At 49.1% G+C, this 23,776-nt stretch overlaps 1 protein-coding gene across 1 annotated transcript in view; it reads right to left on the reverse strand.

Annotated features, from left to right (window-relative positions):
• The window catches only part of mab21l3 (mab-21-like 3), an 88,195-nt gene that overhangs the window by 57,430 nt on the left and 6,989 nt on the right, over positions 1-23,776 (reverse strand). The window contains exon 3 of the mRNA XM_072513791.1: positions 23,256-23,396. Within this exon, the coding sequence (XP_072369892.1) occupies positions 23,256-23,396 (141 nt within the window). The remainder of the gene's footprint in view (positions 1-23,255; positions 23,397-23,776) is intronic.

The raw sequence follows: 23,776 nt of genomic DNA on the forward strand, positions 1-23,776 counted from the left end.
GGGGCAGCGCGATGCCGGTCTGATTCGCGCCGTTTTTGGCACCGGTCGGCGGTCATCACGCCGATTGCGGAGAATTCCGCTCCTGATCTGTGACTCCAGAACCACAGTTGTCAGAAAGTCTATAAAGAGTGAAACTGGACTGACCACGTGGACTGCAGTGGTTTAAGAAAGGCTGAAACATTTGGACTAGTTTAACACTGATGGGCAAAAATGCAGCTGAACTTCCATTTCAGTGGCAAGTGGGAAAATCCAGGCCACAGCAAGTCAGTTGAATCTGCTTAGATTCCCTTCGCATTTTCAGCAAGTCTTTCTTGGATACCTCCAAGGATCACTTCCACAGCTAGTTGCAGATTTGTTCAGTCGCTTGTCTACTGGATAGAGAGAGAGTGGGGGGGGGGGGGGGGAGAAAGAGAGCAAAGCTTTTGCCCAGTTGGAAATGTCATCTCAGATGCTAATATTTGGCCTTGGGCTTCTTACAGGCTATTGCAGGAGCCTGAAATGGATCCCCATAAATATGTCAATCTTTAGCGTAAGAAGTCCACTTTTGAAAATCCGATTGCAGTGATGAGAGACAAATAAATGATTTTGAAAGGTACATGAATCTTCCAATTTTATACCATTAGCAGATTTACTGATTCATAGTGACTGACTGAACTCAAATTTTGGAATTCCAAGATTTCCCCATGGTATTTGAGCAATTACAAACTATATTTCTGCTACCAAAGAGAAAATGCTGGAAAATCTCAGCAGGTCTGGCAGCATCTGTAGGAAGAGAAAAGAGCTAACCTTGAGTCCAGATGACCCTTTATCAGCTTTGACAAAGCGTCACCTGGACTCGAAACGTTAGCTCTTTTCTCTCCCTACAGATGCTGCCAGACCTGCTGAGATTTTCCAGCATTTTCTCTTTGGTTTCAGATTCCAGCATCCGCTGTAATTTGCTTTTATCCTATATTTCTGCCAAACTGTCCAGATGGGTGGCACGGTGGTTATCACTGCTGCCTCACAGTTCCAGGGACCAGTGTTCAATTCTGGCCTACAGTGACTGTATGGAGTTGCACTTTCTCCCTGTGTGTGCGTGGGTTTCCTCCCGGTGCTCCGGTTTCCTCCCACAGTCCAAAGATGTGCAGGTTAGGTGGATTCGCCATGCTAAATTGCCCTTAGTGTCCAAAAAGGTTAGGTGGTGTTACTGAGTTATGGGGATAGGGGGAAGGTATGGGCTTAGGTAGGGTGCTCTTTCCAAGGGCTGGTGCAGACCCGATGGGGCGAATGGCCTCCTTCTGCACTGTAAATTCAATGATTCTATTCAGTTAGATCATTATAATCGGTTATAGAATTTTCAGCATTTTTTTTCTGGTCATTTGGAGGGGATATTCTGTTAGTCTATATATTTTTCTTTAAAAATTGCCAATCAATGTTTCCGATCATTTGTTCCAGAAGGGGACGTTCACCCTCAGCGGGCCACAAAACATGGATCCTTCACCCATCTCTCACCCTGCACGCTTTTCCAATCCATTGCAAATTTCTACGACTATGGACATGGAATCCAATAACAATTGAGAGAGAGACAAATATTTATATGTGATACCATGGACATTCTCAGTGATTGCAAAAGGCAAATTCTATTTTATTACATGGAATTCCTAGATGAGAATTTTACGTGGTGGCAGCGGGTGTGCGTCCAACCTAAAAGAGCGTGAAATCAGACTTCGGGCCATATTCCGGCGCCATCACGCAATAGGTCAGGATGGATGAAAAATGTACATATGGACATATTGAACTTTTAAATAAGCCATGCTTTTAAAAAAAAAAAACACATACCTTCGTCTGCGTGGGTCTCACCCCACAACCCAAAAGATGTGGAGGATAGGTGGATTTGTCATGCTAAATTAGGGGCTGGTTTAGCACACTGGGCTAAAACGCTGGCTTTTAAAGCAGACCAAGGCAGGCCAGCAGCACGGTTCAATTCCCGTACCAGCGTCCCCGAACAGGCGCCGGAATGTGGCGACTAGGGGCTTTTCACAGTAACTTCATTTGAAGCCTACTTGTGACAATTAGCGATTTTCATTTCATTTGGAACAAAAAAAAAAAGAAAGATTTCGGCACTTTCAATTAAAAAACATAAGTGCCATGGCTGAGGGTGTAAATTCAGAGAGTGCAAATTCAATCACTGTCTGAATTTCTTCCATGGTGTATGATACTAAATTGAAAGTCCTGAGGGACAATGGAATATTACACCCTTTTTCTAGACAGGGACTATCAAAGGCACAAAGCAACTGAATAATCTACTGTGGAGATAATTTGAATTCAATAAAATCTGGAATTTAAAAAGTCTAATGATGACCATGAAACAATTGCCGATTGTCGGAAAAACCCATCTGGTTCACTAATGTCCTTTAGGGAAGGGAATCTGTCGTCCTTACCTGGTCTGGCCTACATGTGACTCCAGACCCAAAGAAATGTAGTTGACTGTTAACTGCCCCCTCAAAAGGCAATTAGGGATGGGCAATAAATGCTGGCACAGCCTGCGACAAGCACGTCCCATGAACGAATAAAAAAAAAGTCAGAAGCAATCACCCCTGCTCGGACAGGTTAAAAAATGAAAGTTTTACTCTCTCTCTCTCGGATTGCTGCAAGAAAATCCACAGCTGAAAAGGAAGCAGGACAACTCCTCGGGAGTTCAACTGCTGAAGTCACAAATCTCAAACGGCTGCGATGTTTCACCAACTACTTCTCATGGAAAAGTCAAAGACTGATTCAGAGTGTCATAGTTCCTGTGTCTGTCTCTCCCGCAGGATTCTACGCTGGCAATGAGGGTGAAGTGGAGCTGCCACAGCCATCATGAATTATACCGCAAACCCATTTAGTCCAGGCCCAGAGAGGCCTCCACTCTGACCAGAGAGCCGCACACCAGGCAACTTGAACAGTTCGATGCTGGTACCAATGACTGGATCCAGTACATAGAGCACATACAGTATTTCCGGTCCAATGCCATTGAGGGGGATGAGTGACAAACCATTATACTACTGACCGCAGTCAGGGAACCCACCTACGTGCTAATAAAAGGCCTCACCCACCTGGGCAGGCCGGACTACAACTGTAGCCCTGGTCGAGGCACATCTGAACCTCCAGCCCCCAATAATGGTCAGTCGGAAATGTTTCCACACGACCTCGCAGGCCCGAGGGGAACCCAACGGCGACATCTTGGCATGCTGGAGAACGTTCACCTCCTCTTGAGAGTTTGTACAAATCGCTGAGGGGCCATTTATCTTATAGACTCCACGATGCCGACACCCCATGTAAACTGCTAACGGAGGCTTACTTAACCCTCCAATGGGCGGTAGACATCACCATTTCCCGGGAAAATGCAGAACATGGGTCCAAGAGCTTCAGGCCCTGGCGGTCGTGAATCTCAGTTGTCAGAGCAACTGTGACCAGACCCAAGGGGCATGAGCCTCCACAAGGCTGGACCTGCCGCAGGAACCATTGTCATGGCAAACCCGGGAGTGACCAAAGTGATTCCACAAGCCGGAACACCAATATGGCAGCCACAGGTAATGGGCTGGGCCCGGCGACCGGGCAGGGACACCAGGCAAGCCCGGTGAAGGCACCGTTCCCCATCAACCCCCCAGCCGATATCATTCTCCAAGAGGCCAGACATATTATGTAGAGGACCAGGAAGATACATACCAGTAGTTGCATTGCATTACAGCCCCCAGGTCACGTCAATCCAAATAGCACTGAAGAGAACTATGCACCACATTGATATGAACTCTACACCTGAACGATAATCTCGGTCATCAGCCACCCGCCAGACGTTTGCCATGATCCTGTCCAGTCTGCAAACCTTGGGGCTTCGAGACACGGATGCCAGGTTGGCAACATATACTGGAGAGCCCTTGGCCATCAAAGGCACCACCCACGTAACCGTGACGTATGGGGACCAGTCAGCATGCTTGCCCTTGCTGGTAGTCTATGTTAAGAGTTTATTGGACTGTGACTGACTATGCAATTTAAAGCGCGTTTGCCGTATGTGCCCCCACGGCCCGAAGGAATACTGCCGACATTTCCAGGAGTTTTCGCTGAAGACTTCAGCACCATAAAAGGCGCAGTGTCAAAAATTAGTGTGGGTGAAAACGCACAACCCCGCTATTTTCACGTCCGCCCCTTACCATAGGCACTATGCCCAAGATCGTTGCGGAGTTGGATCACTTGGAATGCCTGGTGATCATCCGCCTGGTCCACTTCGTTGACTGGACTGTGCCGGTGGTCCCGGCGGTAAAACCCGATGGATCCATGTGTCTGTGTGGAGACTACAAGATGACAGTGAACCGGGTTTCTCGTCTCGACCATTACTCAGTCCCGCGCATGAGGGTCTGTACGCCAAGCTCAGAGTGCAAGATAACAAAACTCAACATGAGCCATGCCTATCTGCAGCCGGCCCTAGATCCAGGCTTCCAGAGGTTCGTCACCATTAACACCCAAAGAAGGTTGCACAAATACACCCAGTTATCATTTGGAGATTCATCGGTGTGGTAGTCACCACTAGTGGTATATTCTATGTATTACAGCACTGCCCGTATATTAGAGGTGCAATGGTACATCCCTGCCTGCTGGCTCCACTCAGCATGCGGCGTATAAAAGTGTGTACTCTCCGATGCTGCAGCCATTCTGGTTCCAGCTACAGGAGGCACAACATCTTGTTCAATAAAGCCTTGATTATTCCACCATTCTCATCTTTGTGGGAATTGATGGTGCATCAATTTATTGAACAAGATTTTTAAAACTGATCGCCTGCAGCTGAGCCCTCAAGCAGCCAACGCCATGTCCACCACTGGCTAGCCTGCTTCGAAGGCTACCTCGGAGCAGCCACTGAAGAACCCTATGACGCGCAGAAGCTCCAAGTCCTCTATTCACGGGTGAGCCCTGATATTTTTCCCCTTATCCGGGATGCACCCACCTACTCCGAAGCGATGGCGCTCCTGGAGGGACATTACGTTCGACCGGTGAACCAAGTGTACACCAGGCACCTCCTGGCCACGAGACAGCAATTCCCCGGGGAGACTCTGGATGATTTCTTGCATGCCTTGCAGATCCTAGGTAGGAACTGTGACTGCCAGACAGTTTCGGCAGTCCAGCACAACGAACTGTTAATTAGAGACGCCTACGTCACGGGCATAAAGTCTCCGTACGTCCACCAGCGGCTACTGGAAGGGGATACACGCGATCTTACGGGGACTAGGCAGCTCGCTAATTCGTTAAAAGTGGCCTCCCGTAACATGCAGTCCTACGCCCCCGACCGCGCAGCACCCTTGTGGGCATAGTGGGCCCCACCAGCCGCCGACTCCAGCTCACCACAAGCCTGCGCCGCGCAGCAGCCAGCTAACTCTGGGGGGCCCCCCAAGTGTTATTTTTGCGGACAAAACAAGCACCCCAGGCAGCGCTGCCCGGCGCGGAGCACGACTTGCAACAGGTGTGGGAAGAAAGGACACTATGTTTCAGTTCGCCAGGCCCGGTGGGTCGCCACTGTTTCCAGGCCCGGCGTTTCTACACCCCCCACATGCGACCCAGGGGCACTGCCATTTTCCCCTTCGCAAGCCACGTGCGGCCCGTCATCTTTGATGCCGCCCGCCATGTGCACCCCGTGGGCGCCGCCATCTTCGGCGCCATTTTGGACGGTTCCTCAAGACCCCGGCCCATCTGGCCATTCATCGCCTACTGCTACCTCCGCCACCGCTGACCAGCCCGGGACCTTCCAGCATCTGCCGCAGCTCGCCTCTATCACCCTGGAACAGTCCCGGCCCCGCAACCGCGACGGTGAAGATCGCTGGACACGAGACGACCTGCCTTTTTGACTCCGGGAACACAGAAAGCTCCATCCACCCCACTACGGTAAGGCGCTGCTCCCTCAGTACACCCAGTCACCCAGAAAATCTCCCTGGCTTCCGGATCCCATTCTGTTGAAATCCGGGGGGGGGGTACTGTATCGCGACCCTCACCGTCCAAGGCGTAGAGTTCAGCAACTTCCGGCTCTACGTCCTCCCCCACCTCTGCGCTGCCCTGCTATTCGGCCTGGATTTTCAATGCCACCTCCAAAGCCTTACTTTAAAATTCGGCAGGCCCCTACCCCCCTCACCATCTGTAGCCTCACGACCCTGAAGGTCGATCCGACCTCCCTGTTTGCGAACCTCACCCCGGACTGCAAACCCGACGTCACTGGGAGCAGACGGTACAGTGCCCAGGACAGGACCTTCATCAGGTCGGAGGTCCAACGGCTTCTGCGGGAGGGGATCACTGAGGCCAGCAACAGCCCCTGGAGAGCTCAAGTAGTGGTAGTGAAGACTGGGGAGAAGCACAGGATGGTCATTGACTACAGTCAGACCATCAACCGGTACACGCAGCTCGACGCATACCCCCTCCCACACATCTGAAATGGTCAATTAGATTGCGCAGTAACGAGTATAGAGTCTTCTCTACAGTCGACTTGAAGTCCGCCTACCACCACCTCCCTATCCGCCCTGAGGACCGCCAATATTATCATAGAATTTACAGTGCAGAAGGAGACCATTCAGCCCATCGAGCCTGCACCAGCTCTTGGAAAGAGCACCCTACCCAAGGTCAACACCTCCACCCCATCCCCATAACCCAGTAACCCCACCCTAAGGGCAATTTTGGACACTAAGGGCAATTTATCATGGCCAATCCACCTAACCTGCACATCTTTGGACTGTGGGAGGAAACCGGAGCACCCGGAGGAAACCCACGCACACACGGGGAGGATGTGCAGACTCCGCACAGTCAGTGACCCAAGCCGGAATCGAACCTGGGACCCTGGAGCTGTGAAGCAATTGTGCTATCCACAATGCTACCATGCTGCCCACCGCATTCGAAGCAGATGGCTGCCTCTACCACTTCCTTAGGGTTCCTTTTGGCGTCACTAATGGGGTCTCGGTTTTCCAGCGAGAGATGGACCGAATGGATGACCGGTACGGACTGCGGGCCACCTTCCCGTACCTAGATAATGTCACCATCTGTGACCACGATCAGCAGGACCACGACGCAAACCTCCAAAAACTCCTCCATACCGCCAAACTCCTTAACCTCACCTACAATAAGGAGAAATGAGTGTTCCGCACCAACCGCTTAGCCATCCTTGGCTATGTAGTGGAAAATGGAGTCCTAGGGCCAGACCCCAACCGCATGCGCCCCCTCCCCCACTGCCCCAAGACCCTGAAACGATGCCTGGGGTTTTTCTCCTATTACGCCCAGTGGGTCCCTAATTATGCAGACAAGGCCCGCCCACTCATTAAGTCCACAGTTTTTCCCCTGATGGCTGACGCCCGCCAGGCCTTCAACTACATTAAGGTGGGCATCGGCAAGGCCACGATGCAGGCGGTCGACGAGTCCCTCCTCTTTCAGGTGGAGAGCGATGCATCGGACGTGGCTCTGACCGCCACCCTCAACCAGGCGGGCAGACCTGTGGCTTTCTTCTCCCGCACCCTCCATGCCTCCGAAATTCAGCACTCCTCTGTCAAGAAGGAGGCCCAAGCCATTGTGGAAGCTGTGCGACATTGGAGGCAGTACCTGGCCGGCAGGAAATTCACTCTCCTCACTGACCAACGGTCGGTTGCCTTCATGTTTAATAATACACAGCGGGGCAAGATCAAAAATGACAAGATCTTGAGGTGGAGGATCGAGCTCTCCACCTATAATTATGAGATCTTGTACCGCCCCGGTAAGCTCAATGAGCCCCCTGACGCCCTATCCCGCGGTACATGTGCCGGCACACAAATGGACCGACTCCGGGCTCTCCACTATGACCTCTGCCACCCGGGGGGTCACCTGGTTCTTCCATTTTATCAAGGCCCACAACCTGCCCTACTCCATTGAGGAGGTCAGGACTGTCACCAGAGACTGCCAGGTCTGCGCAGAGTGCAAGCCGCACTTCTACCGGCCAGATCGAGCGCACATGGTGAAGGCCTCCCACCCCTTTGAACGCCTCAGCCAACGCAACACGTACTTTCTGAACGTGATTGATGAGTACTCCTGGTTCCCTTTCGCCATCCCATGCCCCGATAAGACTTCTGCCACGATAATCAAAGCCCTGCATAGCGTCTTCACTCTGTTCGGTTTTCTCACCTATATCCACAGCGATCGGGGATCCTCTCTTATGAGCGATGAGCTGCATGTTCCTGCTCAGCAAGGGCATCGCCTCGAGCAGGATGACCTGCTACAACCCCCAGGGAAAGGGGCAGTGGAGAGGGAGAATGAGACGGTCTGGAAGGACGTCCCGCTGGCCCTGCGGTCTAAAAATCTCTCGGGTCTCCCATTGGCAGGAGGTCCTCCCCGGTGCGCTCCACTCCATCTGGTTGCTCCTCTGCACCGCGACTAACGAGACCCCTCACGAATGTGTCTGCCTTCCCCACCTCCGGGATCTCGCTCCCAACTTGGCTGACAGTTCCTGGACCCGTCCTCCTTCGGAAGCATGTGTGGACCTAGAAGTCGGACCCCTTGGTCAAAAAAGTCCACCTTTTACATGCAAACCCACATACGCCTATGTGGCACACCCCAACGTGCGCCAAGACACAGTCTCCCTCCGCGACCTATCACCCGCTGGATCCCCACCCACGACCTGACAGCACCCCCCCCCCCCCCTCCCTCGGTTGACTCATTCACCCCTGCGCCACCCACCCTCCAGCGAACCTCACCGCAGCTCCCAACCCAGCAGGATCCGTCCTCCCAATGGTTCCACTCAGGGGTGACGAAGACGAGGACAACAAGCTCCCGGAGTCGCAGGTGACCACGTCGGCGCCCACATCACCACCAGGACTGAGGCGATCGCGGAGGAGGGTCAAGGCCCCCGACAGGCTTAACTTGTAATGCTTCCACCACCCCCGCCGGACTCCTTTTTTAAACAGGGGTGAATGTGGTAGTCACCACTAGTGGTATATTATATGTATTACGGCACTGCCCGTATATTAGAGGTACAAATGGTACATCCCTGCCTGCTGGCTCCGCCCAGCAGGTGGCGTATAAAAGTGTGCACTCTCCGACTCTGTAGCCATTCTGGTTCCAGCTACCAGGAGGCACAACATCTTGTTCAATAAAGCCTCGATTGTTCCACCATTCTCATCTTTGTGGTAATTGACGGTGCATCAATCGGCCTTCACGATTGTCCAGCGAGTGATGGCAAACATCCTACCTGGTCTACTCAGGGTAGCCATATACCTGGACGTTGTCCTAATCACTGGGACCTCGGATAAGGAGCACTTGGAAAATCTGGCGAAGTCCTCATACGGTTCGAACAGGCTGGCGTCCGCCTCCAGAGTGAGAAGTGCACTTTTAATGCCCCGAGGTCACCTATACAGGTTATCGGGTAGGCAGTCAGTCTTCACCCAGTGCGGGTCATCCGACAGGCTCCCAACCCTCAAGGTTAGACCAAGCTCCGCTCTTTAAGACTCATCAATTACTACAGAAAATTCATCCCCAACTTAGCCACGCTGCTCAGTCCAATTCATCCCCAACTTAGCCACGCTGCTCATTCCAATTTATCCCCAACTCAGCCACGCTGCTCATTCCAATTCATCCCCAACTTAGCCACGCTGCTCAGTCCGCTCCACTAATTGTTGAAGAAGGACCACGAATGGGAATGGGGTCCCCTGCACCAGAAGGCGTTCCAGGAGGTCAGCGGCAGTTGTCCTCCGACAAGCTGCTTGACTCTGCATAGCCACTTCTCATGTACAACACTTCCCCTTGCGGCGCGACGGCCGTTCTTGCATACCTGGGGCGGGATTCTCCGACCCCCCGCTGGGTCGGAGAATCGCCAGGAGCTGACGTGAATCCCGCACCCGCCGGTTGCCAAATTCACCGGCACTGGATATTCAGGGGGGGGGGGGGGGCGGGCATCGCGCCGCGCCGGTTGGCGGGGCCCCCCTCCCCGGCGATTCTCCGGCCCGCGGTGGGCCGACGTCCCGCTGCTGGAATGCCTGTCCTGCTAGCGAGAATCAAACCACCTCTCTTACCGGCAGGACCAGGCGGCACAGGCGGGCTCCGGGGTCCTGGGGGTGTTGGGAGCGAGCGGCAATCTGTCCCAGGGGGGTGCCCCCACGGTGGCCTGACCTGCGATCGGGGCCCACCAATCCGCGGGCAGGCCTGTACCGTGGGGGCACTCATTTCCCTCCGCCTCGGCCACAGCCTCCGCAATGGCCGACGGGTAAGAGACACCACCCCTGTGCATGCGCGAGGATGACATCAGCAGCTGCTGACGCTCCCGCGCATGCGCGGACTTCCGCCACCCGGCCAAGTCCTTTCGGCCCCGGCTGGTGTGGCGCCAAAGGCCTTCCACGCCAGCCGGTGGAGTGGAAACCACTCTGGCGCGGGCCTAGCCCCTCACGGTGAGTGCTTGGCCCCTAAGGGTGCGGAGAAATCCACACCTTTGGGGCAGCCCGACACCAGAGTGGTTCACGCCACTCCATCCCGCCGGGACACCCTACCCCACCGGGTAGGGGAGAATCCCGGCCCTGATGCTCGATGGATCAAAGCGGCCGATCGCTTTCGCGTCTCATACGCGAGTGTAACTACGCTCAGATTGAGGGAGGGAGGCCTGGCTGTCATGTTTGGAGTGCAGAGGTTTCACCAGTAAGTCTACGGCCACACATCCTGTTAAGGAGGATCGTGTCCGCCGGGGTCTAGCGGTGAGCGTTACTTCTGGTGGCTTATAAGTACACTTTGGAACACCGCCAAGGAATGCAAATCTCACATTCCGATGTATTGAGCAACCTGCCCCTCTCCATGAGGGTGCCAGCGTTGGAGGTCTTAGCAGCCCACCACTTCAAGGACTCCTTACCCGTCACGACTGCTTGCATCAAGGTGAACGCAGATAGACCAACAGTTATCCCAGCTCTGGCACATTGTCCAGTACCGAGTCCAACACCCTTCGGGCCAATACGACAGAGCTCCCAGAGCTTAGTGTGGCGGACGGAGTTTTGGGGAGCACGGATAGCCGTCCTGGAACACAGTTGCTGCAGGACATCCATAATGGACACCCGGGAGTATCCACAATTAAGATGCTCGCCATGGTTGGTAGCCCAGCATTGCAGTCCTTTGCCAGGAGAAGAAGGCCCCACCTGCTGCTCTTGGGAGTAGTCTGGGAAACCGTGGTCCCGTGTCCACATAGATTTCCCCAGCCCGCCAGCCCATTCCAGGGGCAATATTCCCTTCATGGTGGACGCTCACTTGAAGTGGCTCAAGAGCCACAAGGTCCAAACCACAAAGGCGACCGTATATCAGCTGAAGCACACATTCAGCACCCATGACATCGCCGAACTGTTGGGTGTCCGATAACATCGCAGCCTTCACCAGCAGAGTATTCAAGTCATTTGTGGCCTCGAACGGCATCCAACACGTGCGGATTGGCCGGTATCACCCAGCCTTGAACCTGCAGTCCAAACCTTCAAGCAGGCCAAGAAGCAGCTGACCACCAGATCCTGGGAGACACGGCTGGCCCGGTTTCTTTTTAGCTACCGGAAGAGTCCCTCATGCCACCACGGGAGTGGTACTGGCGGAGATGCTGACGGGGATGATGGCTCAGGACATGCCTCAGCCTCGTCATCCTGGACATTGGTGCATGGATCCGCCATCGACAGGACCACTCCGAGACGCGCGCTGGTCGGCGTATTCCACTGCGCAACTTCAAACAAGGGGACACCATCTACACCCGGAATTTTGGCGCCGACGCCACATGGATTCCAGACATAGTGCTCAAGGCAACTTGTCCGGTCTCCTAGTCGGTCCGGGTACAGGGACATGAAGCCAGCAGCCACTTCAACCACATCCGCCGCCGCATGCAGGAACCTCTGGAACAAGTTCAGGATGCGCAGGTGGAAAGACTGGTCCTTGCCTTGAAGCCCAAGTCATTTGAAGAACTAAGCCTTACTGAGTTACTGCCAGCCAGCCAGTTGTAAGCAGTGTATCAAAGTGTTATGCATGAAAGCCCCCACCTTCTCAACCTTTCCCCTCGCCTGAGGTGTGGTGATCCTCGGGTTAAACCACCACCAGTCAGTTCTCCCCCTCAAAGGTCATCTGGGACAATGGTGACTTTACCTTACCAAAGGCAGAAGTCCTAAAACCAAGCCAGAAGTTGTGTGCATAAAGAGTGAGGGTGCAGACAATTGTGGGAGAATGCGGGCTTCCGTTGGACTGCAAGTGAGCGTAAAGAATTAAGAAAAAAAAACTATCTTGTGGCTCAACTTGCAGTGATTCCCCTTAGTACACCAATATAACACTTTATAAGCAGGCTCCCACTTGAAAGAGATGTGTACCTAGGCCGCTCATGCAAAAGGCTAAACAATTATGCTGGTAAAGCAAATAAGGAGTAGGAATGGGACGCACTGTGGTTTTTGGCCCATTCAAGAAGAATTTACTTTATTTCAGACTGAAATTAAGTCAATAAAAGGGGAGTAGGAGTCGGTGCTATTATAGGCGTCAAATGCACTCAGCCATGAAGAGTTAATCTGAGGTCAAAGAATTTTGAGGGATAATTAGCCAGAAACCTACTGCTTGAAAATAATTATTTTACTGGAATGTGTAGAGGGAGCGGTACACATCACCTCGGGGGAGGGAAGACAAGTAACAAAATGGAAATATCACGCCATCTACATGGTTAGTTGCAAGTTTAATCGTGGCAGGTTCCATGCCAATTCAAATTCTTTTAAATGGCACAAGTTATGCAACAGTTTCCAGAATCCAAATGAGAACAATATTTGCTTTAACTCAATTACAGTTTACAATATTTAGAGTTTGCATTATATGGTCTTGATTGACATTAAGCTCCAGAATTCATTCAGTTTAATGTTACTTTCTGCTTTGCTGTGAATTTATGTCCTTAATATTTCCTATCTCAGTTATCTTTATCTCTTTCCGACCCTTCGAATGACTACTCTACCCAGACCCACTCGCCCCTCATCCCATAATGGCATAACCCAACCTGCACATCCCTGGACAATTAATCATGATCAATCCACCTAACCTGCACATCTTTGGACTGTGGAAGAAAAACCGGAGAAAACCCAAGCAGACATGGGGAGAACGTACAAACTCCACACAGACAGTGATCCAAGAATGTAATGAACCGGAGTCCCTGCCGCTGTTAGGCAACAGTGCTAACCACTGTGCCACCGTGTCACCCTCTAGGGATAGAAGTCAATTTGCAGATGGCACTCAAATAGGTGGGATAGTAAGTTGCAAGGAGGAAATAAGACATTTACAAATGGATATATAGATAGGTTAGGTGAGTGGGCCAAAATATTGCAGATGGAGTTTAACGTGGATAAGTGGAAGGTTATCTATTTTGGTCAGAAAAATGATTCGGCAACTTATCGAAATGGAGAAAAGTGCTTCAGTGCAGATTCATGCATGAATCTCAGAAAACTAGTCTGCAGGTAATATGGAAGGCAAATGAAATGTTGGCTTTTATAGCTGAAGGGCTAGAGTATAAAAGTAGGGAAGTGTCGTTACAACTTTACAAGGCATTGGTGAGACTGCACCTGGAATCCTATGCACAGGTTTGGTCCCCTAATTTGAGGAGAAATGTCGTTATATTATAGGCAGTTGAGAGGAGGTTCACTAGATCAGAGATGAGGGGTTTGGCTTGAGAGATTGAGCAGTTTAGGCCCATTCTCTCGAGTTTAGAAGAATGAGGGAAGATTAAATTGAGATATACAAGATAAAAAGGTATTGACACAGTCGACGTGGAACTGATGCTTCCTCTTATTAGGCAATCTAGAACGAGATATCATAAGATATGGGGAAGTAGGTTTCTAACAGAGATGAGCAGAAGTTACTTCTCTCAAAGGGTCATGATTCTATGGAATTCAGAGTGCAGTGGATGCCACGCTTTTGAGTAAATTGGAGGAGATAGTCAGATATTTAATTAGTAATGAGTTGAAGGGTTATGGAAAACGGTCGGGAAAGTGGAGTTGAGGCCGAGATGAGATCAGCCATGATCTTATTGAAAGGTGGAGCCGGCTTAAGGGGCTGAATTGCCTACTCCTAGTTCTGATGTTCTTATGGGTGGGGTGGGGAGTGTGCATATCTTGTGACACAACAGCAAGGAACAGCCTGGGTGGTGAATCATATGATATTTTCCTGTATACTGCTTGAATGTTCATTACATTAAAAGTGGTGCACGGATCAGGTAGAAGAGATGCATCGGCACCAAGGGTAGTAAAAGCTAGCTGGTGGCAACGTACTTTTTTGCTCCACCAAACTCCTGTGCGCAGTCGATGAAGATAAAAGTATTGAAGCCTCAATCCCACTCCAAACCCCCATGATTCTAAAATAAATTGAAATTACATAAATAGTTTAACCAGAAATGATGTGCTTTTGCACCTCTCATGTTGTCAGGTCAAACGTGACAACGTTTAGAAGAAACTTTACAAGGCATTGGTGAGACTGCTTTTTCAGACACTGAAGAGAGTCATTGATAATATGTTTTTGGTGTAGCAGGGAGTAAGTTGACGCAAACTTTTAATTTAACTCTTCATATACTGAAATCAGAGCAATTCAGAGCAGGGTGGAAATATTCTCTACCGTTGGCAATTATTAAAAAGCCCTCATCCAGATGTTAGCCTCAACATTCAGGAACTACACCATAGAATTAGGTTTTGTTATTTAAAGCACAGGAGGCCACCATTCGGCCCAAGTGTCTACACCAGTTCCCAAAAGAGCTACCCAGCTCGTCCAATTTTCCAGCCCCGTCTCCGTAGCCCTCAAAGTTAATAACTTTCAGATATGAAGCCAGCTCTTTTGAAACCTCCCAAGGAATCCGTCGGCATCACTCTCCACAGCAGCACATTCCAAACCCTAACAACTCTGAGTAAAGAAGTTTTTCTTCATCACACTCCAAAATCTCTTGCTGACCATCTTGAAAATAATGACCCCTCGTCACTGACATACCAACAAGTGAACACAGAATATCCTTCTTTACACTGTCAAATTTGTTCATAATTTTGAACAATAAGGTCGCCTGATAATCTTCTCTGCTCCAAGGCGAACAAGCCCAATTTCTCAAATCTTTCCTTGTATCCAAAATTCCTCATTATTGGTCATCATTCTAGTAAATCTTCTCTGCACTCTCTCCAGGGCTTTAACGTCCCTCCTTAAATAAGATGCCCAGACAAGCACAGTACTCCAAATGTGGTCTGACCAATGATTTGTAATGGTATAGTGTCACTTCCTTGCTTTTATACTCCATGCCTCTATTTATAAACCCAAGGATCCCATAAGCCTTAACAACGGTTTCAAATTGTCTGGCCATCTTCAGAGAATTGTGCACTTGAACCCAAAGACCCCTCTGCTCCTGTACTCCCCTCAAAGTTGTACCATTGAGCCTATATTATCTCCCCATGTTTCTTCTACCAATGCATTAACTCACATATCGCTGCATTCAAGTTCATCTGCCAGATATCTGCCCATTTGGCCAACTTGTCAATGTCCCTCTAAAGTTGCTCAGCATCATCCTCACAATTCACTATTCTCCCTAGCTTAGTATTGTCTGCAAATTAAATTTTTTGCTTAACATACTTCTAAATCATTTATATAAAGAAAAGAAAGGGTCCCAAAACTGAGCCCTGGGGAACACCACTTTCAACTCATCTCCAGTCTGTGAAATCCCCCTCTAAGAACAAAGAACAAAGAAATATACAGCACAGGAACAGGCCCTTCGGCCCTCCAAGCCCGTGCCGACCATGCTGCCCGACTAAACTACAATCTTCCACACTTCCTGGGTCCGTATCCCTCTATTTCCATCCTATTCATGTATTTGTCAAGATGCCCCTTAAATGTCACTATCGTCCCTGCTTCCACCACCTCCTCCAGTAGCGAGTTCCAGGCACCCACTACCCTCTGCGTAAAAAAACTTGCCTCGTACATCTACTCTAAACCTTGCCCCTCTCACCTTAAACCTATGCCCCCTAGTAATTGACCCCTCTACCCTGGGGAAAAGCCTCTGACTATCCACTCTGTCTATGCCCCTCATAATTTTGTAGACCTCTATCAGGTCCCCCCTCAACCTCCTTGGTTCCAGTGAGAACAAACCGAGTTTATTCAACCGCTCCTCATAGCTAATGCCCTCCATACCAGGCAACATTCTGGTAAATCTCTTCTGCACCCTCTCTAAAGCCTCCACATCCTTCTGGTAGTGTGGCGACCAGAATTGAACACTATACTCCAAGTGTGGCCTAACTAAGGTTCTATACAGCTGCAACATGACTTGCCAATTCTTATACTCAATGCCCCGGCCAATGAAGGCAAGCATGCCGTATGCCTTCTTGACTACCTTTTCCACCTGTGTTGCCCCTTTCAATGACCTGTACTCCTAGATCTCTTTGACTTTCAATACTCTTGAGGGTTCTACCATTCACTGTATATTCCCTACCTGCATTAGACCTTCCAAAATGCATTACCTCACATTTGTCCGGATTAAACTCCATCTGCCATCTCTCCGCCCAAGTCTCCAAACAATCTAAATCCTGCTGTATCCTCCGACAGTCCTCATCGCTATCCGCAATTCCACCAACCTTTGTGTCGTCTGCAAACTTACTAATCAGACCAGTTACATTTTCCTCCAAATCATTTATATATACTACAAAGAGCAAAGGTCCCAGCACTGATCCTGTGGAACACCACTGGTCACAGCCCTCCAATGAGAAAAGCATCCTTCCATTGCTACTCTCTGCCTTCTATGGCCTAGCCAGTTCTGTATCCACCTTGCCAGCTCACCCCTGATCCCGTGTGACTTCACCTTTTGTACTAGTCTACCATGAGGGACCTTGTCAAAGGCCTTACTGAAGTCCATATAGACAACATCTACTGCCCTACCTGCATCAATCATCTTAGTGACCTCCTCGAAAAACTCTATCAAGTTAGTGAGACACGACCTCCCCTTCACAAAACCATGCTGCCTCTCACTAATACGTCCATTTGCTTCCAAATGGGAGTAGATCCTGTCTCGAAGAATTCTCTCCAGTAATTTCCCTACCACTGAAGTAAGGCTCACCGGCCTGTAGTTCCCGGGATTATCCTTGCTACCCTTCTTAAACATTGGCTATTCTCCAGTCCTCCGGGACATCCCCTGAAGACAGCGAGGATCCAAAGATTTCTGTCAAGGCCTCAGCAATTTCCTCTCCAGCCTCCTTCAGTATTCTGGGGTAGATCCCATCAGGCCCTGGGGACATATCTACCTTAATATTTTTTAAGACACCCAACACCTTCTTTTTGGATCTCAATGTGACCCAGGCTATCTACACACCCTTCTCCAGACTCAACATCTACCAATTTCTTCTCTTTGGTGAATACTGATGCAAAGTATTCATTTAGTACCTCGCCCATTTCCTCTGGCTCCACACATAGATTCCCTTGCCTATCCTTCAGTGGGCCAACCCTTTCCCTGGCTACCCTCTTGCTTTTTATGTACGTGTAAAAAGCCTTGGGATTTTCCTTAACCCTATTTGCCAATGACTTTTCGTGACCCCTTCTAGCCCTCCTGACTCCTTGCTTAAGTTCCTTCCTACTTTCCTTATATTCCACACAGGCTTCGTCTGTTCCCAGCCTTTTAGCCCTGACAAATGCCTCCTTTTTCTTTTTGACGAGGCCTACAATATCTCTCGTCATCCAAGGTTCCCGAAAATTGCCGTATTTATCCTTCTTCCTCATAGGAACATGCCGGTCCTGAATTCCTTTCAGTTGCCACTTGAAAGCCTCCCACATGTCAGATGTTGATTTGCCCTCAAACATCCGCCCCCAATCTATGTTCTTCAGTTCCCGCCTAATATTGTTATAATTAGCCTTCCCCCAATTTAGCACATTCATCCTAGGACCACTCTTATCCTTGTCCACCAGTACTTTAAAACTTACTGAATTGTGGTCACTGTTACCGAAATGCTCCCCTACTGAAACATCTACCACCTGGCCGGGCTCATTCCCCAATACCAGGTCCAGTACCGCCCCTTCCCTAGTTGGACTGTCTACATATTGTTTTAAGAAGCCCTCCTGGATGCTCCTTACAAACTCTGCCCCGTCTAAGCCCCTGGCATTAAGTGAGTCCCAGTCAATATTGGGGAAGTTGAAGTCTCCCAACACCACAACCCTGTTGTTTTTACTCTTTTCCAAAATCTGTCTACCTATCTGCTCCTCTATCTCCCGCTGGCTGTTGGGAGGCCTGTAGTAAACCCCCAACATTGTTACTGCACCCTTCTTATTCCTGATCTCTACCCATATAGCCTCACTGCCCTCTGAGGTGTCCTCTCGCAGTACAGCTGTGATATTCTCCCGAACCAGTAGCGCAACTCCACCTCCCCTTTTACATCTCCCTCTATCCCGCCTGAAACATCTAAATCCTGGAACGTTTAGCTGCCAATCCTGCCCTTCCCTCAACCAGGTCTCTGTAATGGCAACAACATCATAGTTCCAAGTACTAATCCAAGCTCTAAGTTCATCTGCCTTACCCGTAATGCTCCTTGCATTAAAACATATGCACTTCAGGCCACCAGACCCGCTGTGTTCAGCAACTTCTCTGTCTGCTCTGCCTCAGAGCCACACTGTCCCTATTCCCTAGTTCTCCCTCAATGCTCTCACCTTCTGACCTATTGCTCCCGTGCCCACCCCCCTGCCATACTAGTTTAAACCCTCCCGTGTGACACTAGCAAACCTCGCGGCCAGGATATTTATGCCTCTCCGGTTTAGATGCAACCCGTCCTTCTTATACAGGTCACACCTGCCCCGGAAGAGCTCCCAGTGGTCCAGATAATGGAAACCCTCCCTCCTATCTATTTCCTATCTCTTAGCCAACTTCTAATCCATGCTGCCAAGGACTGATCAATCCCATATATTCTTAATTTGTTCACCAACCTGCCACGTGGCACCGTATCAAAGGCTTTCTGAAGTCCATGGGCAGGATTCTCCGTTGACCGCTACCAATATCGTAATTGGCGATCTGGCAAAAATCGACTCAAGACGCCGAAATGGATGCCAGCACCTGTTTGACGCTGGTCAGCTATGCTCTGCCCCTTCTGAAATGGCGTCATCGTGTCGTGCGCCTTTGCAACGGCGTTCGCGCGTCATCGGCTGGCCCTCCCGTGATGCTCCGCCCCAAATCGGCCGATTTCCCGACAGTGCGGGACAAGTGTGGTCTCAGCCATGCAGGAACACAGCGTAGCGGCTGCGGACTGTATCCAGCGCCACCACACTCGGCCGGGATCCGTGCCACTGGTGGGACCGGTGGTGTGTGCGCTGTGGGGTCGCGGATGGTGGTTCGGGTCCGCGCCCATCTGCTTCCATGTTGCACGGTGCGACCGTTGCAGGTACTCAGCCGTGCACATGCCAGAGACCCGACCATTCTCAGGCCGTTTTTGGCATGGGAGCTTCACCCGTCGCCAGTGCTAGCCCCTCACGGTCCCGGAATCAATGAGGGATTCATGCAGAATTTTTGGTCGTAAAAGACCACACATGCTCCGTTGGCATCAACACTTGGTCGTTGAAACAGAGAATCCAGCCGCAAAGGTTTACTTTTCATTTGTTCTATTCCCATCCTTCTCGATATTGTTAATGGGAAGACAAGCCATTATTCTGCTTTTGTCAAAATGCCCAAGTTTTTTCAAACCTGACTCAAATTCATAGAAAAGGATTTATTTAGCATTAAAAGTGAATGAACTGTCACTTGTGAATTCAACAATGCAGAGAGACTGTTAACCTTCATTACTATATACTTAAAATCAGCCTGTTTGCAAAAGTTCTCTAGGACTTCATTCTATAGAATTTGATAATGCTCTTGATAAAGTTGAAGTGACAAAGTGCATGTTCATTAGCAAACAAATTCTGACTGAAACCAATGAAAAAGATTACCCAATCCACCTTTCTTTCTTCAAATCCTCCCCAAACTGGTGCAACGATTTGGCATTGGACCATTCTTTACTTGGGACTGTGCAACAAAATCACACTCCATCCCAAAGACTCATTTCCTTATTTCTACAATGAGCCGGACATTAAAGTTATTTACTTCTTGCCCTCCAATTCCACAATGCACAAAGGCCCATGGGGAGACGTGGATGGGGATAGTCAGGATGCTCTTTGGGGAAATAAAGAGCCTACAAGGTATACATTGGTCTGAATTTTACAAATCCCTGTTCACACCCTGTTGTTACGTGGGTACAGAGTAGGGGTACGTGAAATAGAATGAATGGGTTCCCCACAGGACTGGTCATAGGTTTGGAACATGTTGTTTCAGGATGCTTGGTGAGTTCCTGCAGTGCATCTTGTAGATGGTTGAGGGAGTTAATGTTTTGTCAACGTTTGGGGGCGGAGCTTCTCGGGAGGGCCAGCCGATGATGCGCCAACGCCATTGCAAAGGCACACGACACGATGACGCCATTTCAGAAGGGGCAGAGCAAGGGTGCCAATCAAGCAGGCTTGGTCCTGGATGCTGTCAATCGTCTTAAGTGTTGGTCGAGCACACTCATCCAGGCAAGGGGAGAGTATTCCATGACACCCTGACTTGTGCCTTGCAGATCGTGGACAGGTTTTGGGGAAGACAGGAGGGGAATTACTGGTTTCAGAATTCTCAGCCTCTGATGATCTTGTAGCCGCAGTATTTATATGGCTAGTCCAGTTCAACTTCTGTTCAACAGCAACTCCCAAGATGTTGATAGCAGGAGATGGAGTGATGGTAATGCCAACAAATGTCAAGAGGCAAAGTCCATTTCATGCTGGAAGGCCTCTAGCTTTGAGCCTACCCAGCGTCCTTAATTGGACCACAAATCTGCCTCTGCTCACTGCTGGGAAAGCCATATTAAGTGACTGTTTTCTACACAGGACAGGTTTCTGATCTCCATTTAATCCTACCCAATGATCATCAGGAACAAAAAAAAAAGAAGAGAAAAAGCAGAAAAAGAAAAATAATTTTGAGTTCATCACAGATGGCAAAAAGGGAATCGTCACTTTAGAGTGTGGCAGTCTTTTTTTTTTTAATATAAACATGGCTGGTCACATAAGGCATTTGCAATATCACAAAACTCCTCCTCTCTTGTACAATCCGTCCCAATTAAAAACATCTGTACTGGACAATTTCAAGTGCTATATGGAGATCCAATATACAGAAGAACATCCCTATTTCTCGGAACATTTCATTGTCCATTTAAATCAATCTAGTCGGATTCCTTTACCAGAAAATTACCTTTTAACAACCTTCTTTCTTCAGTGTTACATGCAAAACCCATTCCTTCTCCACAATCATTTGCCACAACACCCTGGGCTAGTGCACATTTAATTCCAGCCCCACGTGACCCAGAGTCGCAACACAGGTGAAATGATATTTTATTTCAAATACCAGATGTCCTTGGTTGTGCCCAATAAACTGCAGTCACCAGGTTTGTAACTTTAACACAAGTAACCTTTTATTATGTACAGGAGAAAGAGCTCGCGGGCGAACGTTCCTTTCACTTCCAAAGTCTAAACGTTTCTGCCCAGTTCTCTCAGAAAGCATCACGCAGGAACCAATCACTGACCTCTGTTGGGCAGAACAGTCCCTGGCCAAGCCACCGGCCAACCAATCAATCAGACCCTCTCCAAACCTGGCTTCTTAGATCCACTCAGTGCCGAGGAGTCTGGCCTCTCTTCTTCAAATCAAATTCTGGGAACAGTGTCCTGATAAGCAGGCTGCTTCAACCTGGAGTCTTCTGATTAAAGATACATTCGATTATGGGCCCCATGGACCAAAATAATAAAATAACAAAAAGAAAATAAACAGGAAGGACTCTTACACATTGTAATGTCTCCCCATGATCAGCAAAGAATCATTGATTGTGCAGAAGACCAGTCCTGTTTTTTCCACTTGCTCCACGATGAAGTGTTTTCCTGTGTCAAAACACTGAACATTCAGTCCAAGATCTACTAAAATCCACTCCAAATGACATTAGTCCTGTTCCAGTAATAGGCTGGTCTCAGCTTCAAATTGGATGACAAGTATTCTACCATCAGAATGAAATAGGGTGCACGTGCTAATGATTCCATTGCATCCTTATTTCAAAGCTAAATATTGGAGGAGATTCTCCAGTGGTCATTCAAGGGAGCTGAGGGTTTAGGCGGGCTCTTTGGGTCGGAAATCTTGAAGCCTGCTTTCTATCCTGTTTCACACCCCATAACAGGGTAAAGCACAGCTTCACCATGGATGTCCTAAAATCCTCTCATAGGACAAGAGCCATTTGCAGCTTGTTTCTTGGAGAAACATTACACTCCTCATTGAAGTTTTCCCTTTGTACTTGGTTGTTTGCATTTGTTTCACACTCCATTAATTTTAGTGGGTCTCTTGATTGACAGTTGAAGGCTATCTCAAAGGAGGGTTGGTGTTTGTTTTTATAGCACTTCACAGTCCATTAACTCGGAGGTGCTTCCTCTCTTCAAGACACTCATGTCTCGAGTGTTTGTTTTCCTACAATGAAGTGTTTGAAAGAAGTGTGCAGGGAGAGCATTTTTTCATAGTGGCTCTTTTTCAACCTCCAATGCCCAAACAGCATGCTTGCACTGGAGGACCTTATTCCATCATAGATGCAGCTGGGACCACTCAGACTCTGAAATGCAAGGGTTCCTCAATGAAGATCTGCTCGCAGCCACTGTTGAATTCTCTGGATAGCCATGACGACCACGTTGGGGTGTCTCGGAGGACTGTCGCTCCCAGGTGGCCAGAGACCAGTTTGGCACTGCCAGCGGGACAGATCCTGTAGTGTTATTCTGAGATCGGGGAGCCCTTTAAAAATGGTACCCTGGCCACAGAGCAACTAGGCTTGCTGCTTCTTTGGGTCTCATAGCGCGAATCACCCCGGTTCCAAAAACATTTGAAGTGTGGGTGGAATGTAATCGGGATAGTGCCAATCCACTGGTGGAATCACACCTAGTTTCCCACCTGGAAGTCACATTTTTTTTCCAAAAGGAGAATTCCGCCCACGGGTTTCTGAAAGCCAATTAGCTGAATAGTCATTTTACCACCATGTTTCATACTGACGTCACTGTGATAAAGAATAATCTTGTTTAGAGCTTGTTAATACCATAACTATTCTTCAAAGTAACAAAAGAAAATTTAAACAGAATTTTGCAAGTAGACTCATCACTTAAGTAATTGCATGCAAAGATTGTTCATGGATTGAACTTCCCTGGGATTCAGAGTCAGAAAGATTAGTTTAGGTTAGCAGAGATTCTAATCTAGATATTACCTTGATGTTTTCATTGTTAATTCCAGAATGAGAAATGGGTTGAAAGCGACTATCCTCTGTGCTGATCGCAGAAGTCAGTTCCTGAACAATGGCATAAACCTCTTCTTCAGTCTTTGAAATTTGCCGACGACGCAGATCCACCTGACAAAGAAATTTGTTCAGAGAATTCTAGCTCTTGTTTGAGCAAGATATCACATAGCAGAGTTACAGTATATGAGTGCACATATTCTGGACATCAACTGACTATGATCCCATGAGTTACTTGTCGTCAGTCAGTTGTTCTTTTTAACCTGGTGACAGGTGATGCCAGGCTGTTAGCTCTAATGTTTATTCCAGTAATACAGGACAAGTGCAATCACAAAACTTACTCAAGCAGAGGGACAGTAGGGAAGTTACTGGAAGCATTTTCCATTTTACACAAACATTCTCGTATTTTAAAATAAATTTAGAGCATCCAATTTTTTTTCCAATTAAGGGGCAATTTAGCGTGGCCATTCCACCTACCCTGCATATCTTCTGGG

Source organism: Scyliorhinus torazame, chromosome 8 (assembly GCF_047496885.1).
Source record: "Scyliorhinus torazame isolate Kashiwa2021f chromosome 8, sScyTor2.1, whole genome shotgun sequence".
Taxonomy (NCBI): Eukaryota; Metazoa; Chordata; class Chondrichthyes; order Carcharhiniformes; family Scyliorhinidae; genus Scyliorhinus; species Scyliorhinus torazame.